This window comes from Mytilus trossulus, chromosome 3 (assembly GCF_036588685.1).
Source record: "Mytilus trossulus isolate FHL-02 chromosome 3, PNRI_Mtr1.1.1.hap1, whole genome shotgun sequence".
Taxonomy (NCBI): Eukaryota; Metazoa; Mollusca; class Bivalvia; order Mytilida; family Mytilidae; genus Mytilus; species Mytilus trossulus.
In genome coordinates this window covers 80,543,245-80,569,218 of record NC_086375.1, presented here as the reverse complement: position 1 = coordinate 80,569,218, position 25,974 = coordinate 80,543,245, and the positions used below count along the sequence as shown (strand labels likewise).

General features: G+C 32.1%; 1 protein-coding gene across 1 annotated transcript; it reads left to right on the top strand.

Moving 5' to 3' along the window:
- The first annotated feature begins 21,933 nt into the window (after positions 1–21,933).
- On the top strand, positions 21,934–23,731 carry LOC134712575 (E3 SUMO-protein ligase ZBED1-like). Its single transcript, XM_063574279.1, has 2 exons — positions 21,934–22,778; positions 23,159–23,731. The coding sequence occupies exons 1-2, from the start codon at positions 22,602–22,604 to the stop codon at positions 23,432–23,434; spliced, it is 453 nt and encodes a 150-aa protein (XP_063430349.1). The 5' UTR covers positions 21,934–22,601; the 3' UTR covers positions 23,435–23,731.
- The last annotated feature ends 2,243 nt before the right edge of the window (positions 23,732–25,974 follow it).

Sequence of the window (25,974 nt, the reverse complement as noted above, 5' to 3'; positions counted from 1 at the left end):
ATACTTGCTAGGAAACAGGAGAACAGCTTGGCAATTTAACACATACATGTATTGTAGGCATTAACATATACATGTCAATATATAAAATGACATTGGTAAAAGTTGTAAGCCATTGTATCTACAATGAACATGTATATGCAAATGACAGGATCTGGACTATTATTTTTACAAAATTATTGTATTAAATTTTCATTCAAACCTGCATCAATGGTCATGGACTGGAAAGCTTCATCGAGTAAAAACTTCCTTTCTGAAGCATTTGCCTGATACTCCATTATATCCCCAACCTCATTTTCTCTTGATTTTAGGGACTTGTGGTGAGGATAATGCACATTCATGGCAGCAAGTAAATTGTTCAGCTGTGTTTCACCAATACCTGCATGAATCATACCTGTTAATATAAAAAAAAACATACAAAAATATAAAATAACAAGCAATTTAAAACACCAGCAAAATTGTAAGAGTACATATAGCTTAAATTATACCATATTTAGACCATATGTTTATGTACATGTAGGAAATTGAAAAGTAAGCAAAATTAATTTTGTGACAATGCAAAATAGGGAATTATTATGTCTGACCAGGATGAAATTGTATTTTTCAAATTATCACACTACATGCAGCTGATTTTAGTTCTGGTGTGCTAATATTATATACAATAAATCTTGCAAATTAAAAATTTAAGAGGATTTCCATGCTGACAATTAAGATTGACATGTGCTGCGCATAAAGATACTCTGACATTACCATTATCAAAAAGTGAACTCTTATTCAGTTTCTTGTTGGCTGGCATTAAAAACAAAGGACATTATCAAGTTTACTACCTCATCATTTGCCCTACCCTATTCATTTAATGTGCAATACATGTACTGTGAACCCAATTTTTTTTTTAATAATTCTTGTATATGAATACTATTTTGGTTATTAAATTAAATTTCCTCAATTTTACAGTTGATATTTTACTTTAATGCATCATGTAGCATATTGAAATTAAACAAAAAACAAATATGCTCTTTAAATTTGAATTGTCAGAACTTCAGATAAGGGATCGTTCAATATTTATCAGATGGATGGGCCGGTGCAAAATGGGGCGGGGCAAGAACTTTTTTTAATATATATAGTGGATGGGCTAGAACTTTTTTTATTGGAAAAAATGCTCTCAATTTTATTGGTGTGTAGGAAATTTCTTTTAAAGGCACAAAAAACATAAGGGACATGGTCTCAACAATAATTTTCAGTTTGGGCTAAATCCAGATAGTCATCTTTTAATTTTTTTATAACTTTTTCAAATCAACATGAATTTTCATGAATCTCTACAATAATTTCATTTATATATTGATCTTACAGAATACCAGGTTGTTTGGTAGTTAAGTGAATTGCTGTCATTCTATGGATTGAATAAATAGGTTAAAAAAAAGCAAATTTTACAGTTTTGGCTATATCCAGATAGTCATCTTTAATTTTTTTCATAACTTTTCCAAATCAAGTGTCATTTCCATTAAACTCTACAATTGTTTCATTTATATATTGATCTTACAGAATACCAGGTTGTTTGGTAGTTTGGTGTAATGCTGTCATTCTATGGATTTAAAAGAAAGGTTAAAAAAGCTAAAAATTTCAGTTTAGGCTATATCCAGATAGTCATCTTTAATTTGTTTATATCTGTTTCAAATTAACATGGATTTCCATAAAACTCCATAGCTATTTCATTATATATTGATCTTACAGAATACCAGGTTGTTTGGTAGTTTGGTGAATTGGTGTCATTCTTATGGATTTAATAAAAAGATTAAAAAAAGCTTAAATTTTCAGTTTAGGCTAAATCATTGGATAGTCATCTTTAAACTTATTTATAACTTTTTTAAATCAATTTAGATCTTCATATAACTCTACAGCTATCTCATTTATATAATAATCTTACAGAATGCCAGGTTGTTTGGTGTTTAACATTAATACAATCAAATTTACGGAATTAATTAATTGGTGAAAAAGGGTGCATCAAAGTCAAAAACATGTCGGCCTAAATTAATTAAAAAGACCATAATTTCTTTTTTGAAAAGTAGATTACATAAAGGGACATAATGACAATGGTATTTGATCTATATTTAACATGCGGTGTTATTAAGACAATAATTAGTAATTCAGCATATGATAATAGTTTTACTAGTCCAAGAGTTATTTTCTCTTAGTTTAGATTATTTCCTTTATTTTTTAAAATCAATATTGTATCTGAGGTTGCAAATATAAAATCAAATATATACATGTATACTCATACTGGTTTTTTAAAAAAACAATAAAATGTATGGTTCTGATACACACATGAATATTTATTATATATAAATGGAATTAACAAGCATATTTTAAATTTTGTATTTACACCAAAGTCTATTTTTTGATTTCAAGACATAAATTTGCAAACTTACAAATAGAAAAAGAAATTTAATATTTTTTGATTGTTTTAAGCTTTAGATGGGCAAGGACTTTTTTTACAGATTTTTTGAGATGGGCAAGGACTTTTTTTCAGAATTTAAAAGGATGGGCAATCACTTTTTGAATGAATCAATATTAAGAATGCAAAGGCCCATCCATCTGATAAATATTGAACGGTCCCTAAGATGTCTTAAAATAACATTAAGTTTCATGTAATGTATCAACCTGTGGCCACTAATAATTCTAATATGGCTAAGCCAGTCTTGGAATTAAGTATTTTCTGGACTTTTCATAGTTTATTACAAACATATATTTATAAATGTATAAATAATCTGCCTCACCAAGTTTGTGTGTTTGTAACATGTTTTCTGCTTTTTATTGATCTGATGAGATATAAAAATAAGCCCTTTTCAACTGTCAGCTTATTCTATTTTGTTCATAAATTGTGCTGAATATGTACAACACTGTCCTAAGAAGGGCACCAGAAAAAAATTTAACCCCTCCATATTCTGTATGCTCTTGTGCCAAGTAAGGTGTCTGTAATTCAGTGCTTCAATTTGATTTAATGCTGTGTAACATATTTATTTTTCATTTATTGCTAAGATTAAACATTTCATAAAATTATAATTAAAATTGACAACAACACTTCTATGTAGACATAGATAATAAAATTGCAGATCTTTTGAAGTGTTGTTGTCAATTTTAATTATTATTTAAGGATTGCATTCATTTGCATGATTTGACAACCCGGCATACCAAGGTATCCACTTCAAGGACTCTATCAAAACGATTTCACAGGCATTGGTTCACCTCGCGGAATTTAATTTCATAAAATTGTAAGTTTTTTTGTTTGAATTGTTTTACAATTATCATTTGGGGCATTTATAGCTGACTATACTATACATGTATGTGGTATGGGTTTTGCTCATTGTTAAAGGTTGGATGGTGACATTCAGCTGTTAAATTGTATGTATTTGGAGTCTTTGGTAAAATGGTCTTATTAGCAAACATACCACAACTTTTTTTTTATACATAATACATTCTTCATGTATGCAATGACCAAGCTATATCTTATCATAATTGAAAGAACATTGGTTTACCTGCAGCTAATTTTGTATTTACATCAAATCTACCAACTCCTCTTTTATTCTTGTTTGCATAATGTGTTTTCCCTAATCTAATTTTAGCAACATCTCCACATTCTGAACATTGTACATACAAAATACCAGCAACACCATAAGGTTTAACTCCCAATGAATTTTGTAAGTGTAAGGGCTCTTCACATTTTGAACATTGTTTCAACTGCTGAACAATATAGTCTAGTTCAACCACATATCGACAGTGGTTTAGTGGTAGTAAATCAGAGGGTAGCGGTAAGAAGTCAAAGTCAACATTTATATCATTATCATCATCAATTACTACTTCATGAATATGATCTTCTAAATTAGGTTCAACCTCAAAAGCATCATTTATACATAATTCAGATGTTTCAATTGTTTTCGGTTTGGCATATGAGTGGTCAGGTTCTAACTCTGAGTTTTGATTATGGACCGGGTCAAATGAAGGGCTATTGTGGTGGTCAGGTTCTAATATGTTTTGAGAATCTGAATCAAGTGGTGAAATATTGTGGTTGTCTGATACTGATAGCAATCCACTTCTATGAAACACTAGCCCACTGATCCTTTTGTCTTTCTCGAAATTCTTCTTTTTTGAAAATTTTCCTTGTTTGTTTCTTTTAGGCATTGTTTAGCAGACGATACTATATTTTACGATTGTCGTGATTTTATAACAAAGAATCATCATTCAAGGATTTACAAAATTTCATTGACTAATTCTGAACATACCTTTTACATACTCACCACTTTATCTCTTTCTTTGGGTGGATCTACGTGTTGAAAATTAGTAATACAGCTTAAAAATATACCGAAATGAATACAAATTATCACAAACATTGATAGTCATTCTAGTATAGATATAAAAGCTGGTTACTTGTCGAAATATTGAAAGCAAGTTTCTTCCGAGATTCCAAAATGGCGTATCTCGATGTCAACAAACCGTAAAAGAGTCGACTTTGAAGTTTCAAATACCGTCTTCAATTTAATTTCTGTGAATTATGAATCGAAAAAACAGTAACCTAGAACAGAAATAGCTAGTGTTTTATAATTGTTTATTATCAAGAAGAAAGTAAATATTTTGCGACGTTCGAACCGATTACCGTAATGGATGCGCACCAATCAACTCAACGGGCGCGAAAATTTAAACCCGCGAGCCCCCTTAAGGGGGCTCCTGGGTATAAATGATTTTTTTTTTCTAATATAGGATTTCGCTATATTTTTTCATAAATGAACTTTATCATATACTTAAAAGAAAAATGAAATAAAAAAATGGGGTCACCGTTCATTTAAGCTAAAATCTGCCTCTGGAAAAAGCATACATATTTGTTAATGTCCTTTTTTTCTGTTGAACTAATAGGAGAAAAAGAGGAAATATCGAAATAAAAAAATAACCTAATATAAGAAATCGCTTAAATTTTACAATAATTTAGTTTATGTACAGCTTACTTGAAAACAATAATAAAAAATATAGGTCACCGATGAGTTAAAAAAGATATTTCAAATTTAAGGCCAAAAAATGGCATTTTCGCACCAAAGGGAGATAATTTGGAGCTTTTTCAATTTTTAAAGTCATCTGGGGCCAAACAAAATCATTTTTGTGGGTTGTTTTTTTGCACCATATCATAAAGTAACAACTAATATTGTAATAAATAAAATTTGTAATGAAAAAATAAAGGTTTAATTTTTTGCTAAAATTTTTGTACCCAGGAGCCTCCTTAACGGTGAGCCTCGACTTGCACAGGTTTTCTTTGGTTTTTTTTAGCCTGTGCCTTTTGACGCTTAAAGCTCGACATAGTGAAATTGATCCGGCGTAGACGGCTGCTACGGCGACGGCGGTGTTATCTAACTTCTTATAAGTTTTATTTTTCAGAAGGTAGAAGATCTGAATGCTTCATACCTTGTATATAGATGCCTTATGTAACGAAGATTCCGTCTGTCACATGTCCATTGTCCTCTACCTCATTTTCATTGTTCAGTGATTACTTGAAAAAAAAGTTTAGATTGTGTGTAATGTTTATTTCTCTCATTTTCATGGTTCAGTGGTTATAGTTTCGAATTTGTGTTTTTGGTCTGTTTCTACTGTATGCTGTAGGTCTACTATATTTGTTGTATGGAAGGATTGTAAGGTGTACATGTCCAACTGGCAGGTGTCAACTGACCATGATCTCATTTTGGTGGTTCAGTGGTAAAAGCTAGGTTTATGAGTTTTGGTCTTTTTTCTAATACTATATGCAATAGGTCAACGATATTTGGTGTATGGAAGAATTTTAAACTGTGCTTGTCTGTCTGGTTCTTCTGACCTAGACCTTATTTTCATGGTTCATTGGTCAATGTTTAGTTTTATTGGTAAAGTCTGTTTCTAAGAAACTATAAGCAATATGTCAACTATATTTAGTGTATTGCATTATTGAAAGGTGTACATGTATTTCTTGGTTGGTTTCTATGGCCTTGACCTCATTATCTGGGATCATATTATTATAAGTTGATGAAACAGTCGTAGTAAAGCTTTCTAGTTAGGACTATCAACATAATGTCAACGGCTAGTAAAGAAGACGAGACATTTCAGTGTATGCACTCCTGTAATTATAAATCTGGTCGTTGGTTTGTCCCGTCTCAATTGTTTTACTCTAGTCCTTTAGTGTTATTTTAGATGACTTTGCGGTGTGAGTCCATGCGCCACTTTGAAAACCGTCAGGTGTAGCCTATACTTGCTTATACTTACGACTGTAGGTCTTTGATGAAGGTCTTTCTCATTGGCAATCATATCACATCTTCTTATCTTTATATCATTATTTTACACAACAGTTAAAACAATTGTATCCTTTCATTATGATAAGACGGTTTTTGCAAAAGATGTGGTTACCTTTAACGCTAGAGTTTTCTTCAAATAACACAACACATTGTTTTCCTAACCCAATTTATCCTTGGTGAGACAATAAGCTATTATGATATACCTTAGTAATTTATTTTCATTCTCACGACATCTTTGCGACCTGGCCTTGAAATTGTGTTTGGAATAATGTATTGTTTATATCATATAGTTTATGTCATTATTATACTACTGACAACAGAATGTCGTTAAATGTAATTGGATACCCTGCATTTATCATGTTTTCAAATAAAATTAGGATAAAATTGGTGAAAGACCGGCCCACTATAGAAATCTATCCTTTACATTGATCATACTAATTGGGTATAAATTAGATACACCAACTCGGGACTAAAAGCTTTCTATTTTAGAAGGTCAATGGAAGACCTGTTTTTTTCATACTTTGTATATAGATGCCTCATGTTAAGAAGTTTTCGTCAGTCATATGACATATGTTCATTGTCCTTGACCTCATTTTCATGGTTCAGTGACTACTTGAAAGATTTTTTATAGTGTTAAATTCTCTCTTCTTGTAAGTAATAAGATAACTATATTTGGTATGTGCATACCTTGCAAGGTTTTCAAGGGATCAGTGAACAAGGTTAGATTTTGGTGGTCAAGTCCATATCTCAGATACTGTAAGCAGAATGTCTAGAGTATGTTCGGTGTATGGAAGGACTGTAAGGTGTACATGTCCAGTTGGCAGGTATGTTACCTTGACTCCATTTTCACGGTTCAGAGATCAAGGTTAAGTTTTTGAGTTTTGTTCTATTTGTCTAATACTGTATGCAATAGGTCAACTATATTTAGTGTATGGAAATATTTTATGATTTATATGTCAGTCGCACAGGTTTTATTTGACAATGACCTCATTTTTACAGTTCATTGCTAAGTGTTAAGTATTTGTGTTTTGATCAGGTTTTTTTTTAATTTATAAGCAATAGGTAAACTACATGTGTTGTATGGAAGAATTGTTAGCTGTGCATGTCAGTCTGGCATGGTTCGTCTGACCTTGACCTCATTTTCATGGTTCATTGATCAATGTTTAGTTTCTTTGGTTAATGTTGAGTTGTAATAAAGGTTTGTATTAAGGACTATCTACATAGTTTCAATCATAAGTAAGGAAGGCGAGACATTTCAGCGTGTGCACTCTTGTATGATAATAAAGATTGTGAATAAGTTTCATAATATTTGGTTGAAGCAAACTAAAATTAGAGAACGGAACAACAGATTTAGCAATTTTAATGATTATAAAGGCGCATAACCCAGGAACGGTAAAAGTGACACTTCCCAATTTAAAACTTGATCTGTGTTTTATGGTTATAAGCATTGTGTATGAGGTTCTGAACTTCTTGTCGAAGCAAACTAAAGTTAAAAGAACGGAAACGAGAAATTGAGTTATTTTTAATTTTATAAAAGGGCATAACTCGGGAACGTTAAAAGTGACAATCCTCAATTTCAAACTTGATCTGTGGATGTAATAGGTCTGACATATAAAGATGAAGTTTTAAATGTGTAGATATATTTGAATGTGAAGTACTGCTTTTTTTCTTTTTTCAGTGCACAATTTGTTGAATCTTTTTGACAGACATCATTTTTTTCTATTTTGTTCAACCATTTGGGAATACAGCAGATTGTTTCATAGATTTTGAAGTTAACTTACACATTCAAAGACTTCACGATCCGATACCAGATAATTTTAAAAGTTAGTGGCATCATATTGTGTTTGAATTTTCCTGAGGGATTAGCAACAAGAGAGTACAAAATACTAGATATTTTGTCTTAGAATCCTCTTACACATTAAGCGATACAAAGTATAAGTGGTGCATTACAATAGCAATTTAAAATTTGCCTATAAAGTTTCAGCATTTTTTAAAAAGTTAATCCTAAGGAGGGACAACACAATATTTTGGAAGAGTCTTACTTATTATGAATTGTTAGTCTTGTACCTTTATAAATTTTGGTTCATTTCTATATTTCAATGCGTATAGGGGTTTTCATTTTGCTTAACTCAATTTGTAGTATAATACATGGTTGTTGAAGAGCAAGCACAATACCGCTTCTGGTTTCGGGATTTCTCCTTGCATTGAAGACCATTGACAGTCTGGGCTTTTTTCGGCTCTTTGGTCGATTTGTTGACCCCGTTTCTATTTCCTATTCTATTATTAATTTGGGAAAATAATCAATGATCAATACTAACGGACATAACTAGTCAAAACATTTACTAAATTTTATCAATCGGTATAAGGAAATAATTCGTAAATATAACTCAACATGCAGACATCTTATACGTTCAGGTATTTCACAACCAATCTTTTATGGTAATGTTCTTTACAAAGCACAAAAATGTCAGTATTCACCTCAAAAGCTAACAAAACCTTTAAACACACTTATTAAGAAGGGATATAGTTACGACACTGTTATCATGTCATTGCATATTTTGGCTTTAATATTGATTCACTTTAACGTCTTTGCATCGGAACTAAACACATTTATTTAAAAAAAAAAAGTTGTTGACATGAAACGTGTTATATATTCTCTCATATATTAAATGATAGTATGATACTCAACCCCTAACGGGAGGGATTGTGCCTGATATTCATATGATGAAGACATACATGTAATCTTTCAATCAGTTTAATTGAGGTCTGGAGCTGGCATGTCAGTTATCTGCTAGTAGTTTGTTGTTATTTATGTATTTTTGTCATTTCATTTATTTTCTTTTGTTACATCTTCTGACATCGGACTCGGACTTCTCTTGACCTGAATTTTATTGTGCGGATTGTTATGCGTTTTCTTTTCTACATTGGCTAGAGGTATAGGGGAGGGTTGAGATCTCATTTTAAAACATGTTTAACCCCACCGCAATTTTGCGCCTGTCCCAAGTCAGGTGCCTCTGACCTTTTTTAGTCTGGTATGATTTTTAATATTAGTTTCTTGTGTATAATTCGTAGTTTAGTATGACGTCATTGTCAGTACACCAGTACTAGTAAACATATTTTTAAGGGGCCAGCTGAAGGACGCCTACAGGTGCGGGAGTTTCTCGCTACATTGAAGACCCATTTGTGGCATTCGCCTGTTGTCTGCACTATGGTCGGGTTGTTGTCGCTTTGGCATATTCCTCATTTGCTTAGTAAAACTATTACAGTGTAGAGGGTTTCATTTTATTATTTGATCGAAACACAAAGGGGTCCGATGTGAGGTATAATATGTGTACAGATGTGTCACTGGAATGTGTCTCTTTTTTGATACGTCAAATAGTTATCAAAGGTACCAGGATTATAATTTAGTACGCCAGACGCGCGTTTCGTCTACATAAGACTCATCAGTGACGCTCAAATCAAAAATATTTATAAACCCAATCACGTACAAAGTTGAAGAGCATTGAGAATCCAAAATTCCAAAAAGTTGTGCCAAATACGGCTAAGGTAATCTATGCCTGGGATAAGGAAATCCTATTTTTTTCAAAAAGTTCAAAGTTTTGTATACAGGAAATTTATAAAAAAATGACCACATTATTGATATTCATGTCAACACCGAAGTGTTGACTACTGGGCTGGTGATACCCTCGGGACGAAAAGTCCACCAGCAGTGGCATCGACCAAGAGGTGTAAATAGTTATCAAAGGTACCAGGGTTATAATTTAGTACGCCAGACGTGCGTTTCGTCTACATAAGACTCATCAGTGACGCTCAAATCAAAAATATTTATAAACCCAAACACGTACAAAGTTGAAGAGCATTGAGGATCCAAAATTCCAAAAAGTTGTGCCAAATACGGCTAAGGTAATCTATGCCTGGAATAAGAAAATCCTTAGTTTTTCAAAAAGTTCAAAGTTCGGTATACAGGAAATTTATAAAAATGACCACATTATTGATACATATGTGTTCTTGTCAACACCGAAGTGTTGACTACTGGGCTGGTGATACCATCGGGACGAAACGTCCACCAGCAGTGGCATCGACCCAGTGGTGTAAATAGTTATCAAAGGTACCAGGATTATAATTTAGTACGCCAGACGCGCGTTTCGTCTACATAAGACTCATCAGTGACGCTCAAACCAAAAATATCTATAAACCAAAACACGTACAAAGTTGAAGAGCATTGAGGATCCAAAATTCCTAAAAGTTGTGCCAAATACGGCTAAGTAAATCTATGCCTGGGATAAGAAAATCCTTAGTTTTTCAAAAAGTTCAAAGTTTTGTATACAGCAAATTTATAAAAAATGACCACATTATTGATATTCATGTCAACACCGAAGTCTTGACTTCTGGGCTGGTGATACCCTCGGGAACGAAACGTCCACCAGCAGTGGCATCGACCCAGTGGTGTAAATAGTTATCAAAGGTACCAGGGTTATAATTTAGTACGCCAGACGCGCGTTTCGTCTACATAAGACTCATCAGTGACGCTCAAATCAAAAATATTTATAAACCCAAACACGTACAAAGTTGAAGAGCATTGAGGATCCAAAATTCCAAAAAGTTGTGCCAAATACGGCTAAGGTAATCTATGCCTGGAATAAGAAAATCCTTAGTTTTTCAAAAAGTTCAAAGTTTGGTATACAGGAAATTTATAAAAATGACCACGTTATTGATACATATGTATTCTTGTCAACACCGAAGTGTTGACTACTGGGTTGGTGATACCCTCGGGGACGAAACGTCCACCAGCAGTGGCATCGACCCAGTGGTGTAAATAGTTATCAAAGGTACCAGGATTATAATTTAGTACGCCAGACGCGCGTTTCGTCTACATAAGACTCATCAGTGACGCTCAAATCAAAAATATTTATAAACCCAAACACGTACAAAGTTGAAGGGCATTGAGAATTCAAAATTCCAAAAAGTTGTGCCAAATACGGCTAAGGTAATCTATGCCTGGCATATGAAAATCCTTAGTTTTTCAAAGAGTTCAAAGTTTTGTATACAGGAAATTTATAAAAATGACCACATTATTGATATTCATGTCAACACCGAAGTGTTGACTACTGGGCTGGTGATACCCTCGGGGACGAAACGTCCACCAGCAGTGGCATCGACCCAGTGGTGTCAATAGTTATCAAAGGTACCAGGGTTATAATTTAGTACGCCAGACGTGCGTTTCGTCTACATAAGACTCATCAGTGACGCTCAAATCAAAAATATTTATAAACCAAAACACGTACAAAGTTGAAGAGCATTCAGGATCCAAAATTCCTAAAAGTTGTGCCAAATACGGCTAAGTAAATCTATGCCTGGGATAAGAAAATCCTTAGTTTTTCAAAAAGTTCAAAGTTTTGTATACAGCAAATTTATAAAAAAATGACCACATTATTGATATTCATGTCAACACCGAAGTGTTGACTACTGGGCTGGTGATACCCTCGGGGACGAAACGTCCACCAGCAGTGGCATCGACCCAGTGGTTTAAATAGTTATCAAAGGTACCAGGGTTATAATTTAGTACGCCAGACGTGCGTTTCGTCTACATAAGACTCATCAGTGACGCTCAAATCAAAAATATTTATAAACCCAAACACGTACAAAGTTGAAGAGCATTGAGGATCCAAAATTCCAAAAAGTTGTGCCAAATACGGCTAAGATCAATGAGGTGAAATTTTACTGAGGTAATATATCAATAGGTAGTAATTGACCAAATGTGATATATCAATGGGTCATATTTAATAAAAAAAATCGTTGTCATTATAATTTCCACATCTGCTGAAACTTATTTACACAAATTTTGTTATAGATCAAATTTTATTAGACCTCAATAACACTAGCAAACAGATCGCTCTTAAAACGATCTTCAGTCTTGTATAAACGAGAAAGACTGTTTTTGCAGATTGGTATTATTTTAGTAGGTTTCTCTATATAAATTGGATTTTGAATAAAAAAGCAAAATTATATTCATCTGAGAGAGTGTTATTCACCGCGCTAAACGTCACGCGCTTTTACATGCTACGTTATGGTAAAATGTTTCATGTAAAATTTGTTTTGGTACATGTTTGTCATCAAATACATTTTCTTTCCTCGGAATATGGAATAAAACAATTACTGTCTTTTGTCTCGGTAAATATGGGGTTTAATTGACTCTTAAAAAACTGATATTCATTTTGGCCGTCGGCCTCAGTAAATATCATTTTTTCAAAAGTCAATAAAACCACATATTTACCTCATCAAAAGACAGTAATTGTATAATATTCAATCGGATAAATGAAACCACCCCTAGAAGTGGTTTTAAAAAGACCGATCGTATTTGAATTGATCTTTTTGAAGTATATATAATAAAGCCATAATATAAAACGTGGTTTTTATAATAAAATATAAGCAGTACGTTATTACAGGTCATACATCTTAGATTTTCATATATGTACTGAAATAATTTATATCGCTTAAATGCGACCTGAAATGGAATCACACATATATATCAATACACAGAAATTTGGAAACGCTTCGTTCATATTCTGTGGGATAAGGGATACTGCTGGTTCTTCGCCTGTAAAGTATCTAATCAATTATAAAAAGTCTGCGGACCATCCTCTCACGGGCCATTCTTCTGAATATTCAACAGCCAATTGGTCCAATGTTTCTACGCTACATTGAAAGGGAAATGAATAGTCAAATGTACCAAACATTTGAGGCTGGAAGTAAAGTACGTTAGGAATGCCTGTGTGAGCTGGAATTTGACGCTGTCTCCTTACTCGATGTCCATTCCACGTTTCCATGTATTCTTGAAGCTGCCTACGTATCAGCGGGAGAAAACAGAATCTGATACACTCGATATGAAGTGGTTCAGCGGTACAAAAAATGTCAGCATCACGCAAGAACGCGAATTTATTCCTCCAGAAAGACGTGAAGCTTTCCGAAAGATTTCTCCATAACCTTTCAATAAGTTGATTTCCGGTAGACCTTCCAGTTGAGAAACTCCTTAACCCTCTTGCTGCCGAGTATTAATATTTCGCGTAATCAAGTATAACAGTTACCTTTTTTATGATTATTTAACAGGGATAAGATTTTTGATTTATATGAGATATTCTGCCATTCTGATTGATAGATGTACGAAAAAAACGTAAAACAAATTTCTTGAAAGAATGCAACATTTTACATGAAAATGACGAAATATATAATAAGTCAACACGTTAAATAAGTTGGTATTATAGTACTAACAAGCTTATGATCCTGTATCATTTCTTGACATCCGTTTTAAGTATACTTTTAAAGCATTTTATTCAGTTTGCTTCATTCCCGCCAAAATCACCCTTTTGACGGCGTCTTTAGACGTTGTCGGTGCCCCTGAGTATTGTGACGTTACAATGGACCTTTGACGTTCTACACAATCAACACGATTTGTGTGTAGAAGCCATAAATGTCCCTTTGGCAGCAAGAGGGTTAATTAATCCAGACATTGCATCAGCATGATCAAAACGTAAAGCTATTTGTAGGTCTCTAAGTATGACATTCTCGGTACCAGCATCCGCTCGTATAGGTTGGTCCCCTCCGTAAAACATTCAGTATGCCTTCGGAATATACAAATATTAACTTAAAATACAATATTGTTATCTCCATTCTAATGAAAATGACAGAAATCAACGTTAAAACATGTATTTAAAATTTGTAAAATGCCGTCTGCGCTTGCGCCAACGTTCCATAGCATCAATTGTTAATTGATGCCATGTAAATAAATGACGTTATCCAATCAAAATGAACGCTACAAACGTTGTTGCATTAGAATGAATAATCTGCGAAGCGGATTATGTAAAATGTGAAGAGTCAACAATTAGTTTTATGGTTCAATAAAATCAAAATAAATCATTGCCATTCATTATAAATAAATTTCTATCAAAAATAAGGCTCAAAGAACTTTTTATATTCTTCATATTAACAATAACAAGCGTACACACATGTTGGCGTATGAAAACTCAACGTCAGAGTGGGCGAGTCGCCATCAAAATTGACAACATTGAAAAGAAAACTAATAATTTTAACCAATCAGAAGACAGTAATAACACCAAATTTATTTATTACAAAATAAAGGGACAAACTATTTCACTACTTAAAGGGGTTGAAGATATATGTATCTTATTTTTAATGATAAAATGCATTGTGGTCAGGCAGATGAAAGGAAAAAAAAAGAAAAAATTAAAAAGTATGAAAAAAAGAAAATAAAAATGCCCTTGATGTTGAAGAGTTGATCCGTAATTTTTTTTTCAAATATTCCATCCAACTGATAAAATTACTTGTTTATAGATAACACATCTTGTGGTGGATGAAGCACATTGCATCCTATCCTGGGGAAACTCAGATTTTCGCCCAGCTTACCAGAAGCTAGGGCTACTCAGAGCTGTAATGAAAGACTCAAACATCTTAGCTCTAACAGCAACAGCAAATAGCATGTCTCAAAAAAATATTTGCTCATCACTGAGAATGAAAGAGCCAGTAATTATTGTTGAATCACCAGATAGGTAGAGACATAAGTTTATTAAAAATTTAGAAACATCTTATTATGAAATATGATGTGGTATGATTACTAATCAGACAACTATCAATCAGAGATGAAATGGACAGTGCTTGACTCATCAGATGGATACTTATAAAAAAACATTTAAACTAAAAAATAAAGTGGAGTTGGCAATGATCTTACACATCCCCACAATAAAAAGACATTACATATATATCTGATATATAATACACACATCTACTGACAGTTAGTTCACAGCAAATAACAAAATGAAAGACATGAAAATATAACTTAATATATGTATAAGTTACAATTTCACTTTTGATTATACATTTCATAAATGTACCTGTCATACATGTAGTATCAATTTATTAAAACTTGGTAATGGTGACTATAAAGCTAACAATATATTATGAATATTTATACAGTTAATTATCAATAATAACTCTATTTTTTTTTATTCATTTGTAAACAGATATATCATGTTAAGGAGGGGTATTTGCCAAAAATCCCAGAGAATGTTAAATTTGTGAATCTGGAGCGGTAAACATTTCAGTTTTATCTACCATACTCGGTCAGACACGGGAATGAATTAAGAAGCACATTCTTCTTATAAAATCCTGACTCACCAAGAGTCTTTTAATCTAAAATACACGAGCACTACACCACTTGATCGGGTGCCCCAATATGTAATTTTGAAGATCACAGAAAGCATATAGCCCATGGTATTATTTTAACAATATATCATGTATATAAAACACATATTTCTCTACTAGAATACATACAAACTGATTGTTTGTTTATCAAATATTTTCAAAAATTATGAAGTCGTATAAAACAATTGGACTGTATACTAAAGCATTCCTTGTATTCCAATAATCCCCAAACAATAGTCTTAGCCATGTGGACAACATACCCATGGTGAACCAGTTAAGGTTTACAATAAAAATGTAAACGCAAAATATATACCTATTCTCGCACCATTGTAGCACCTAGGGTAAATACCCAGGCGGTGTTTAAAAATGAACGATATTCATTTGATAACAGTAAATTGGTGAAAAAATACACTAGCAAACAACCAATAAAAATCCAGGATTCTTACATATTAAGGTGGTACCCAACACTTTAGCTTAAATCAATTTGGCTCGTTTAATTTTCAAACAATTTTGTCTAAGTATTTACTTTGACCCTTTAACAAATATATAAAAAATCAAAATCTTAGAACCAACTGTTTTGTCAGAAAAATTACACTGGTTATATAGCACTTCGACAAACACCATTTTTGATCATTGAGAAGCTTAGATTCCTTTTACAACACAACGTAATTAAAACGTTTAGCTGACTTTACAGAGTTATCTCCCTGTAGTGTTAGGTACCACCTTAAGGTGAAATTACAAAAAAAAGTTCTTCAAAATCAATTTACAGTTTATCTGTTATAACCCTAGTTGTACAAATAATTCATTAAAATACACATAACATTTTTTGTAAATAGACCAAATGTGTACCTCAGTGTAGAAAAAAGACCCCCATCTACGGTAGGGGAAAATACTGCAGAGGAGTCAATGTTTAAAACAGTGGATCCCATAATCCAAGAACTTAGAACAAAAATGGAAAACTACAAAAAAACAATAGTGTATGTACCTTTAAAATGGTGTGGGGTGCTTCACCAGAGAACTGTGGCATCTATTGGACATGTTACTACAGATACTGAGGCAGAGAGTTTTTCTCCAATAGTCTCTCAATATCACTCACCACAGTCACAGCAGATACACATAAATATTCTAAAATTCCAATTTCATTTATTAACCTGATTGGTTTTTTACTATTTATTTTTCTGGACAATAGTTCTTTGTAAAAAATACCCATCAATTTATGTCATCCTTTGTATTTTTTTTTATTTTTTTTTAAACATTTTGGAATTTTCTTGGTTCCATTTCTCAATATATTAAGATTCAATGAAGAAACCTCCTATAACAGTGAATATCATCTATAACATTTGTCATTATTTTAAATTTATAAAACCTTGGTTAAACAATGATTGAGATCTGTTCTTATCAAAGTTTTGAAACCATATCTCCTTCACAGCTAAAAGCTTAGATCACCCAATACATGAAGGATTTGGAGAAAGGAAGTTTAAGACTACTCTATGCAACTGAGGCATATGGCATGGGAATTGATGTGCCTGATGTGAGGCATGTGGTACATATTGGGCCTCCAAGTACCATGGAAAGTATGTTACATGAAAACAATATTGAAATCCAACTGTTTTCCTATTAAACATAAAGTAAAAACAGTTCTTGGTCTTAAAATTTAAAAAAATTGAATTATTTTTTAATCACATACTTGTTCCGTTCAATCCATACAACAAATATAGTTGACTTGTAATTTTAAGTATCCACAAAATACACGTACAATGAAAAGTTCAATCAATTAACCATGAAATGAAAAAAAACCAAGGTCAGATGAATCCTGCAAGATAGACTTTCAATTATTTCAACTATTTGATTGAGTTGATCCAACCTATAACGGTATTACTAAGATCCACACGTTTAAGAAATAACTGATGTAAGCCATACTTTATTGTAGTTTAACATGGGTATTATACTTGTAATAATTTTTGCCACTGCAATTCTGATACGTACAATTAAGTTAATTTCTATGTCGGGTATGTATAAGTATAGAGTGGTTGTGTAGGCTTTTCTGTAATGTTTGATCAACTGATATTTTACTTACAGCTTTTGTTCAGGAAATAGGACGATGTGGAAGAGATGGTGAGCCCTCATGTGCAACTCTTTTTTATAACAATACTGATTTATGTGCAACAAATTTGAATGAAAAAATGAAAATATATGTGAAAAACACATCAATATGCCGCAGACATGTATTGCTTAATCACTTTGAGGCAGAAGTAGATAAAATCAGAAATGCACACAACTGCTGTGACATCTGCAGGAGAACATGTCAATGTTCACTGTGTATTTCCACGCACAGTGAAATCACTTCTGCATCAGAGTCTTTGTTGTTTAATAAAAAAACAAAAGGCTGTGGCCCTCAATATGTTGAGAACCTATTTTAGATCTGAAAATTCTATTCAAAATTCTGTTTTGCCACAAATATATACAGGTTTGTCTGAAAATCTTGCTTTAAAAATTTCTGTAAATAAGCGTTATGCAGACCCTGAGGTAGTATCAGAGGATTTCCCAGATTTAAAACATAGTTATATTCTTAACATTTCTAAAATTAAATCCAGAGTAGAAAGCATCTAGATACATGTATGACTGTACAATTACATTGTTTATTTAAATTTGTATTCAAGGTAGTATGAGACCAATGTAATTTTGATTTGCTGACGGCTGTTAACTTTTTAGTATGAAAAAACTAAATTTGATGCATTTATGCAATTAGTAATGTAAATATTTATTCCATTAAAGATGTAAATAATACAAATATCTGAACGAAGAAGAAATAAACATTTAGTATAAATGTATCAAGACTATCACCTTTGCAAACTACATTTGGTTTAATTTTAATATAGGCCAATGTACAGACTTCAACAATGAGCAAAGCACAAACTGCACATAGTGAATTAAAAAAATAAAATTAAGCACTATATTTATACTTTTATAAAATTTAGAAAACTACATTTTGGCATTTTGTTAGCAAATAATTTGTAGAAATGCTCTCATACTACCTAGAGTAGGTCTGATATAATAAATGTGTGTAAAAAGCATCTATGATGATTAATTTCAATAGGATTACAAGGGAAAAGAGTTTTTGTGTTTCTTAAACCACTTCTGTAATTTCAAACCATCTACTTTTTCACACAGTGACTTAGGAATATTTTTAAAAGTTTCATATGATCTTCCTTCTTTATGAGTAAATGGCAAAATTTCTCTTAAATCCTCCATAATAACACATACTTCATCATCATAGCTTTTATTTTTGTGTCGTTTGGCTCTAACAAGAGTTCCAACTTCAGTGTGAAAGTTACTTGCAATTTTGTGTATGCTTGGTAGAGCTGAAGTCTTATGTTCAATTGTTGAATTTTCTTTGTTTGAAAACATATGTTTAATGTGTTTTTTGCTTTCTTTTACGTTCCATTCTTGTACTAAATCAGCTGGAACATTGCCATCTTTCCTTCCATGAAGGTTTACAAAGCTAGCAGAGAATACCTGACAGGCCTCTTGTATACCCATTACAGAATATTGTTGTACTAGCATTCGTAAAATCTCCTTAGGGTACTTAGCACATATACTATGGCCTCTGAGCTGCACCATCATCATTTTAAGGAGTGGGAGAAACTGTTCCCTTACTGGTTCCTTACATAGGTTAAGGAAATAGCGGAAGGTCAGTCCTACTTCCAATGTGTAATGGGCATAGTCTTTTACCTTGTCAGGTTTCAACTGTTTGAAAGTATACTCAGATACTGACACAGGAATATGTATTGTTTGCCCATTATCTAGCAGTAATTCTATGTATTCATTAATCTCTGTTGCATCTGTAAAATAAATCACAAAATCCTTTCATCCGATATAATCAATAATCATATCTCAAGAGCTGAAAAAAAATATATATGATTTTTTTTCTTTCTCTTTATTTTCACTTAAATCAATACTAATCATTTCTAATCATGTTTATTAACATTTAAGATAGTCACAGGGAAAAGTCTTTATTTAAGTTTTACTATTATTTTTTTTTCACTGTCCATTATAGTTCATTTATGGTTTTTGACCAAAATAGTGAGTGTCCCTTTCTTCCTGATATTACTTTAAGGCGTTTTATCATAAAGCTGTCATGGATGTGTGTGTTTCTAACAAATTGTCCAAAATTATATTTTTTTCATAATTTTAATGGTTGTTTAAATGTGATGAGTCAGTCTTTTTTAAAACATGTTTGAATATTGTTCTTTGTTGTTTTATACATGTACCACCAGCATTCAGTGTTTTGATCTGACACACAAAACAATTGTTAACATTACATTATATATTCAGTTTCAAGAAGGTGTCACTATTGTAAGTAACTTTATATCTAGGGGTCCATATTGGTTGATGTTGATATTCTCCTACATGTGTTCTTGTGTCATAATTTGTATTTGTGAAATGCATGCATTGTTTGTGTAAGTTGCAATACTAAAGTCATGATTGTATCCTGATCAGGACATAATGAACACCTATATATATTGTATTGTTCAATAATATTTAATAAATGAATTACATTTCATGTTACACTTTTGTTTTTTTCTTCTGAGTAATTTCATGTTTTGTTGTTCTCATAAAAATGATAAAACTTGAGAATAATCTATATCATATCTGTTTCCAAGTGAGTCCCAAAATAGAGGTTAAATAAGCTGTCATATTCCTTCAGTACAGTTACATGTAAATGTAACAGTAATATAAAATTTATTGTGACATTGGAAGTTAATTGCGGGAATGCAATGTCGGGTAAGGAACCAATTCATCATGAATGTAACAATAATATTTGGTTCTTTATCATAGAGTTGCATTGTTACATTTCCATCTTCATTGTAACTGTAGCCAGTGGCAGTGCTTTTTTTTAATTAGCAATAAATTTTGGATTTGTGTTTCAGGAGTAGAATATTGGGAACAATCAGCTTGTGGATTAGAAAGGTTTTCACTGGCCCTTCTTCTATAAAAATGATGCCTTTAAAATCTATTCCATTGTTGTGGGGTTTGGATCCTTCCATGGTGTCAATTTCATGTGTCACATCAATCAAAACCTTTCGTCTAGGGACATAATTCTACAAGACCAATCCTCACCCATATTTACACCATAAAAAGTGCAAAATAAAATAGTAGGTTGAAGGTGATTGCAAAAGAGTCTGAAAAACTGGTTAAGACTCGCGATGTCAGAACGATTAAAAAATGTTTTACAGCTCATCTTTCGTTGAAGTAGCAATTAATACACTTCTTTTCATGAAAAAATCTATATGCAGTAAAAATTATGATAATTTATAGTTTACATTGTTTGTTTCGTCTCCTATCTGTGTAATATTGAATCTGGTGTTGCGAGTAAAACACAAACAATGGACAAATTGGCCAGTTCAAAAGCTTGCCCATCTGAGAATATAGATTTTTCATATTTAAAAACTGAATAATATCGTTCAAATGATATGTAAGTTTCTTATTTTCAATTTGGGCAACACAAAATTACTTCAGTCAACAGTTTCAGTGCTTTATGTCCTGCTCTCACATCTTTGAAGCGAAGATTTAACCGATCAGAGTGAATGCGCATGCTCGGTAATCGGCTGTTTGAAATAGTAAAATTAGCCCATACCGGACGGTATTGTCAAGAATTTCAATAACGGCCGGGGAACAGACTACCGCTCGTACAACACGAGGTATTCTTCTGGATTCCTTTACAAAATTTAAATAAAATTTGGCAATATATCTAGGATTGATATTAGATGGCCCTGCCTTTTACCATAAGATTCGTCTTGAATATCCGGCAATAGCTCCTTGAATTGCTATACCATATGGCTTCAACTTATCGTACCCATCTATGTGTATTAGATAGTTTGGTCCACTGTTGAAATAACTACTTCTGTGTAATCGATGCCTTCTCCTGGACTCTACACCTACACTGTCAATAGCACGTAAACAAAGTCTGACAGTTTCTTGTGTGACAGTTAAATTGTAATGCGTGTTAAGCAATCTCCACATAGATCTATAACCAAGATTTGCATAACCTTCTGAACGGAGCTCTAATATTATCTCCTGAACAAGAAATCTAGAAGTGTGGTTTTGGTGTCTACGTAGTCCCAATCTTCTTTTGATTCTTCCTATTGTTGACATACTTACAGAAATACCATGACACAGCATGAGAAATCCAAAAATCACTCTTGTTGTATATAAACAACAGAAATAATATTTAACTAAATCTTCGGTTGATGCATCATCGCCTGGATAAGGATACCCACTAACGCCTTGTAGGACAATCAATACTGATACAACAACCTGAAAGTAGGTATAAATCTATTATAACAGAAAGAAGATATTTGTATATTTAAAAAAAAATCAGAACGCAACTTGCGGTGATAGGGCACAACACAGACATGGGGTAATTGAAATATGTAATTGTAATTGACTGTAATTAATTACAATTTATCATGTAATTGAATGTAATGTGTAATTGAGCATTTTTTCAATTACATGTAATTGAATGTAATTAATTACATAGCCAAAATTGCCTGTAATTGACAATTACTTTTCAATTACAAGTCAATTACATTTGAAATTTTGGATCAAAAGATTAAATCTTGTGTTTTCTCAAAAAATTATTAAAAGCAATAATCTTCACAAATGTTGTAAGCTGACAAAGAAAAGCCTTCACAGTATACTTTCTGTATTAACACAACCATGGTAGATTCTTCATTTTGTATTGAATGATAAAAAAAATGTAGACACATGCCATAATTTTAAAAGAAACCACTAGGAAGTCACTGTCTTGACCTTAATTAGTAGATTTAGATAGATATTTTAAGACATTGATTTAACATAATTAACTTTATTCAAGGACTTAAATAACCAATAAATATAACCTCTGGCTATTTGTTTTATTACAAACTATATAATGACTGTTTTTATAACAGTTATGTTAAACAGATATAAGGCTAATTAGAGAGAGATAAATATACCCCTAGGGCCTATAGGTACATGTTTCAATTCTTGAAGGGATAATGCATATGACAAAATCTCACTTGCAAAATTTGTTCACTATATATATGAATGTTGAAAGAAAACATTTTATCAGATTTAAAAATGAGCTCCAAGAGTGTACTGGAACATTTAACTGTTCCTGATGACTTCCAAAATGGAAATACTTTCAAAGGAAAATGTATGCATTGTGGCACCCTCATTAGTGGAAGTTATAAAGTTACATCCAACTTTGTTACACATATGAAGGTAATACTATATAAGAATTTAAAAAATTAATAAATTCATAATGCTTCTTTTTCATTTCTAACCAGATTTCATTTATCTTATATCCTCTAATAGCTTACATTTAAATTTGGAAAATATTTTGTTTATTAAATTAATTAGTTGTGATTAAAACTAAAGTTTATTTTTGTTTTAAGAAGTCAGATTTCTAAATCACTTATTTGAGATAAATAATTTGAATAAGCTGGGATAAAAATGAAAATCATTTCAAAAAATAAAAAATAGTGCTCTTTTTTTGTATCATTTACAATCAAATAAATTTAAATAAATGTAAAATTTCAATAGGTAAATTAAAACAATTTAATATTTTCAAGATATTAAATAAGGCCTTTTGTAATTTTCAGAGAAAACACAGAGATTTGTACATTCTGCATTCTGAGAATAAAGAAATTCAACCAACATTGACACAATGCATAAAAAAAAGTGTAAAATATTCACCGTCTGATCCAAAACAGTTAGAAATGACAAATGCTCTTATAATGTTCATAGCTGGGGATCTTTTACCACTCTCTATTGTCGAAAGTGAAGAATTTAAAAACTTGATGGAAAAAGCTGACACTAAGTATCAAGTGCCTAGCAGAAAGCATTTATCTTCGAAACTTCTACATGAAAATGCTTAAATAAGTTATATGACACAATACAAAAATGTATATACTAGTTGAACACTGTCTAATTGTTATAACTATAGAGCAATGTATAATACTTATGTACATATCATAGAATAAATGCATGTTTTCAATGTTTTATCTTAATTTTCCTTTCAAATGTAATTGAAGTAATTAATTACATTTGCCAAGTAATTGGAATGTAATTAATTACATTGGTAAAAAAAGTCAAATGTAATGTGTAATTTAATTGAAGATTTTGTAATTGTAATTGAATGTAATTAATTACTTTCAAATGTAATTGACCCCATGTCTGGCACAACATCATATACTTACTAATTGTTTTCTATAAAATAGTAATTACGTATATCTTTTATCATGTGACAACCTAATATATCTGAGCGGGCAGGTTTGCAAGCTATCCGCCAGCGGTACATCGCTTTTACGGTAAACGATTTCTTTCGCATTAGAATCTAGGTAGTTGAACCCAAGTATTGTATGAATGGTAACTGTTACAATTGTTTTCAATGTTGTGCTTTTACAAAATGTTAACAAAGCATGTGCATACAGATCTCTACTGTATGTATAGTTTAAACGATGAAGCTCCATATAATATTGTAGAAGACTCCCAATAATTTTTTTTATTATTATTAAAATCGAAAATACGATGTTTATGACTGTATTCAAGATATGGCTAAGTGAATGTAAAAGTTCAACAGAAATATCGTCAAGCGAAATTTAAAGATTTGGTATCCCTTGCTAAAATATGATTTAGTCAATGTTATTCAACATGAATCTTCAAAAATCACACAGATAGAGTTCTATTAAATTCAATATACATTGTATGGCTAAATAAAACGAATACAAAAATATTACAGTGTTCAACGACAATCGATTTTGCCAATTTGTTTTAATAATACTTGTATTAACCGAAAATATATGTATGTTAAGCAATACGACGTGTTCCACATAAGCAGCAGAATCTCCTTACCCTTCCTTAAAACATAAGATAACCCCGTTTTTGTGGGTTTCGTGTTGCTCAGTTTTCATTTTTATATTTTGTGTTGCTGTTTGACTTTACGTCGTTTGCCATTTCTTGCACAGGCTTTGTCAGTTTGTTCCAACATTATGTAACGAAAATCGGTCATAGTATATTTATTTTGATGTGAAACTCCAGTTGTCTTTCCCTGTTAATTGTGTTTCGATATGTATACAAGTTTCTCCATAGTTGGAGCACCATCTATTACTTAAAACACCCCTAATTTTGGTATAGTCTTGATTTTCACCCCTTCACGTATAATGGACCGTTCCATATCGTAGTATATAAGGCAGCTCAAGACAGAGAAACTTCGTCAGTTATATGTGGACCGTTGAAGTGTTAACATCAGGATTAAATATTCCAACTGGTAAGTAGAGTGAAATAAGTGATTCCAAAGGATATATATGAATAGTGTTCGGATTTATATGTGGATGTTGCAATAGTGATTGTGATACAATGTATAAAGTGAATCTGATATATATATATATAAGTGATTTGTATTAATGAGAATACAAGGTGTATACTTGCTGGTGTTGCAAGTTGTACTATGTGGAAGTGTGAATACTTCATAAATTTGTATTGGTGAGAATACAACGTGTTTACTTGCTGGTGTTGCAAGTTGTAATATTGTGGAAGTGTATTCGTGAAAGTGCACTGTGTTAAACCTTACCAGTTGGATAATATTCATTGTGTGTGAACTCAAGGAGATAGTTAGTGCGTGAGTTCAGCTGTGTTTATATATATATTCCTTGTGCATTGAAGGATTTGTGCATGTGTAAAAGTGTCATTGTGTTATTGTGGTTAGTTGTAGACTAGCAAGATGATACTACATATTGGTGGACATTGTAAATAGAAGTTGTATATATGTGATTTTGTGTTCATACGTTTTGTGTGATACGTACTTGATGCATGTTGCAAAGTAATCTGTTGGTGACATGGTGTAATTAAGGGCCGTATGCATGTTGCATAATAATCTGTTAGTGACATTGTGAATAAATCGGTCTGATACATGTTGCATAGTGATTGCATAGTGACATTGTGTATATGTATTCTGTTATGATACAGTGTGTTTATGGATTGTGAATGAGTTACTTCACCTTGCATTTTGATTTATGTGCATTGTGCTGTGTATATAGTTTTTGTTGTGAATCAATTTAAGGATGGGTTAATTGTTTTGAATAGGACAACTGGTTGTGGAGAAAAATTGAGTTGAACACTTGAAATCCTGATTTATTCAGATACGGATCCATTGATTCTCCGGTTACACGTTACAAATTTGGTGGCAAGCGGTGGGATTTCACGTGTTAATTTCGTTACTGTTAATACTTCAATGATTGAACCAGTTGTAAGTTTTCAAAGTTATTTGTGTGTTGTGTTTGTAGTCATAGTATAGTGCATTTTTTTTTAAGTTAGAAGTAACATTAAGTCAGACTGTCAGTTGAAATTGAAATGATAGAAAATCTGTTTGATTTGGAAATTAGACTTTTATCAAGTGAAATTGAAAAATTGGAATATT

Coding starts and splice junctions, on each gene's coding strand:
- LOC134712575 (XM_063574279.1), top strand. CDS start 22,602: ATGTTGAAAGAAAACATTTTATCAGATTTAAAAATGAGCTCCAAGAGT. Junction 22,779..23,158: donor ACTTTGTTACACATATGAAG/GTAATACTATAT, acceptor TGTAATTTTCAG/AGAAAACACAGAGATTTGTA.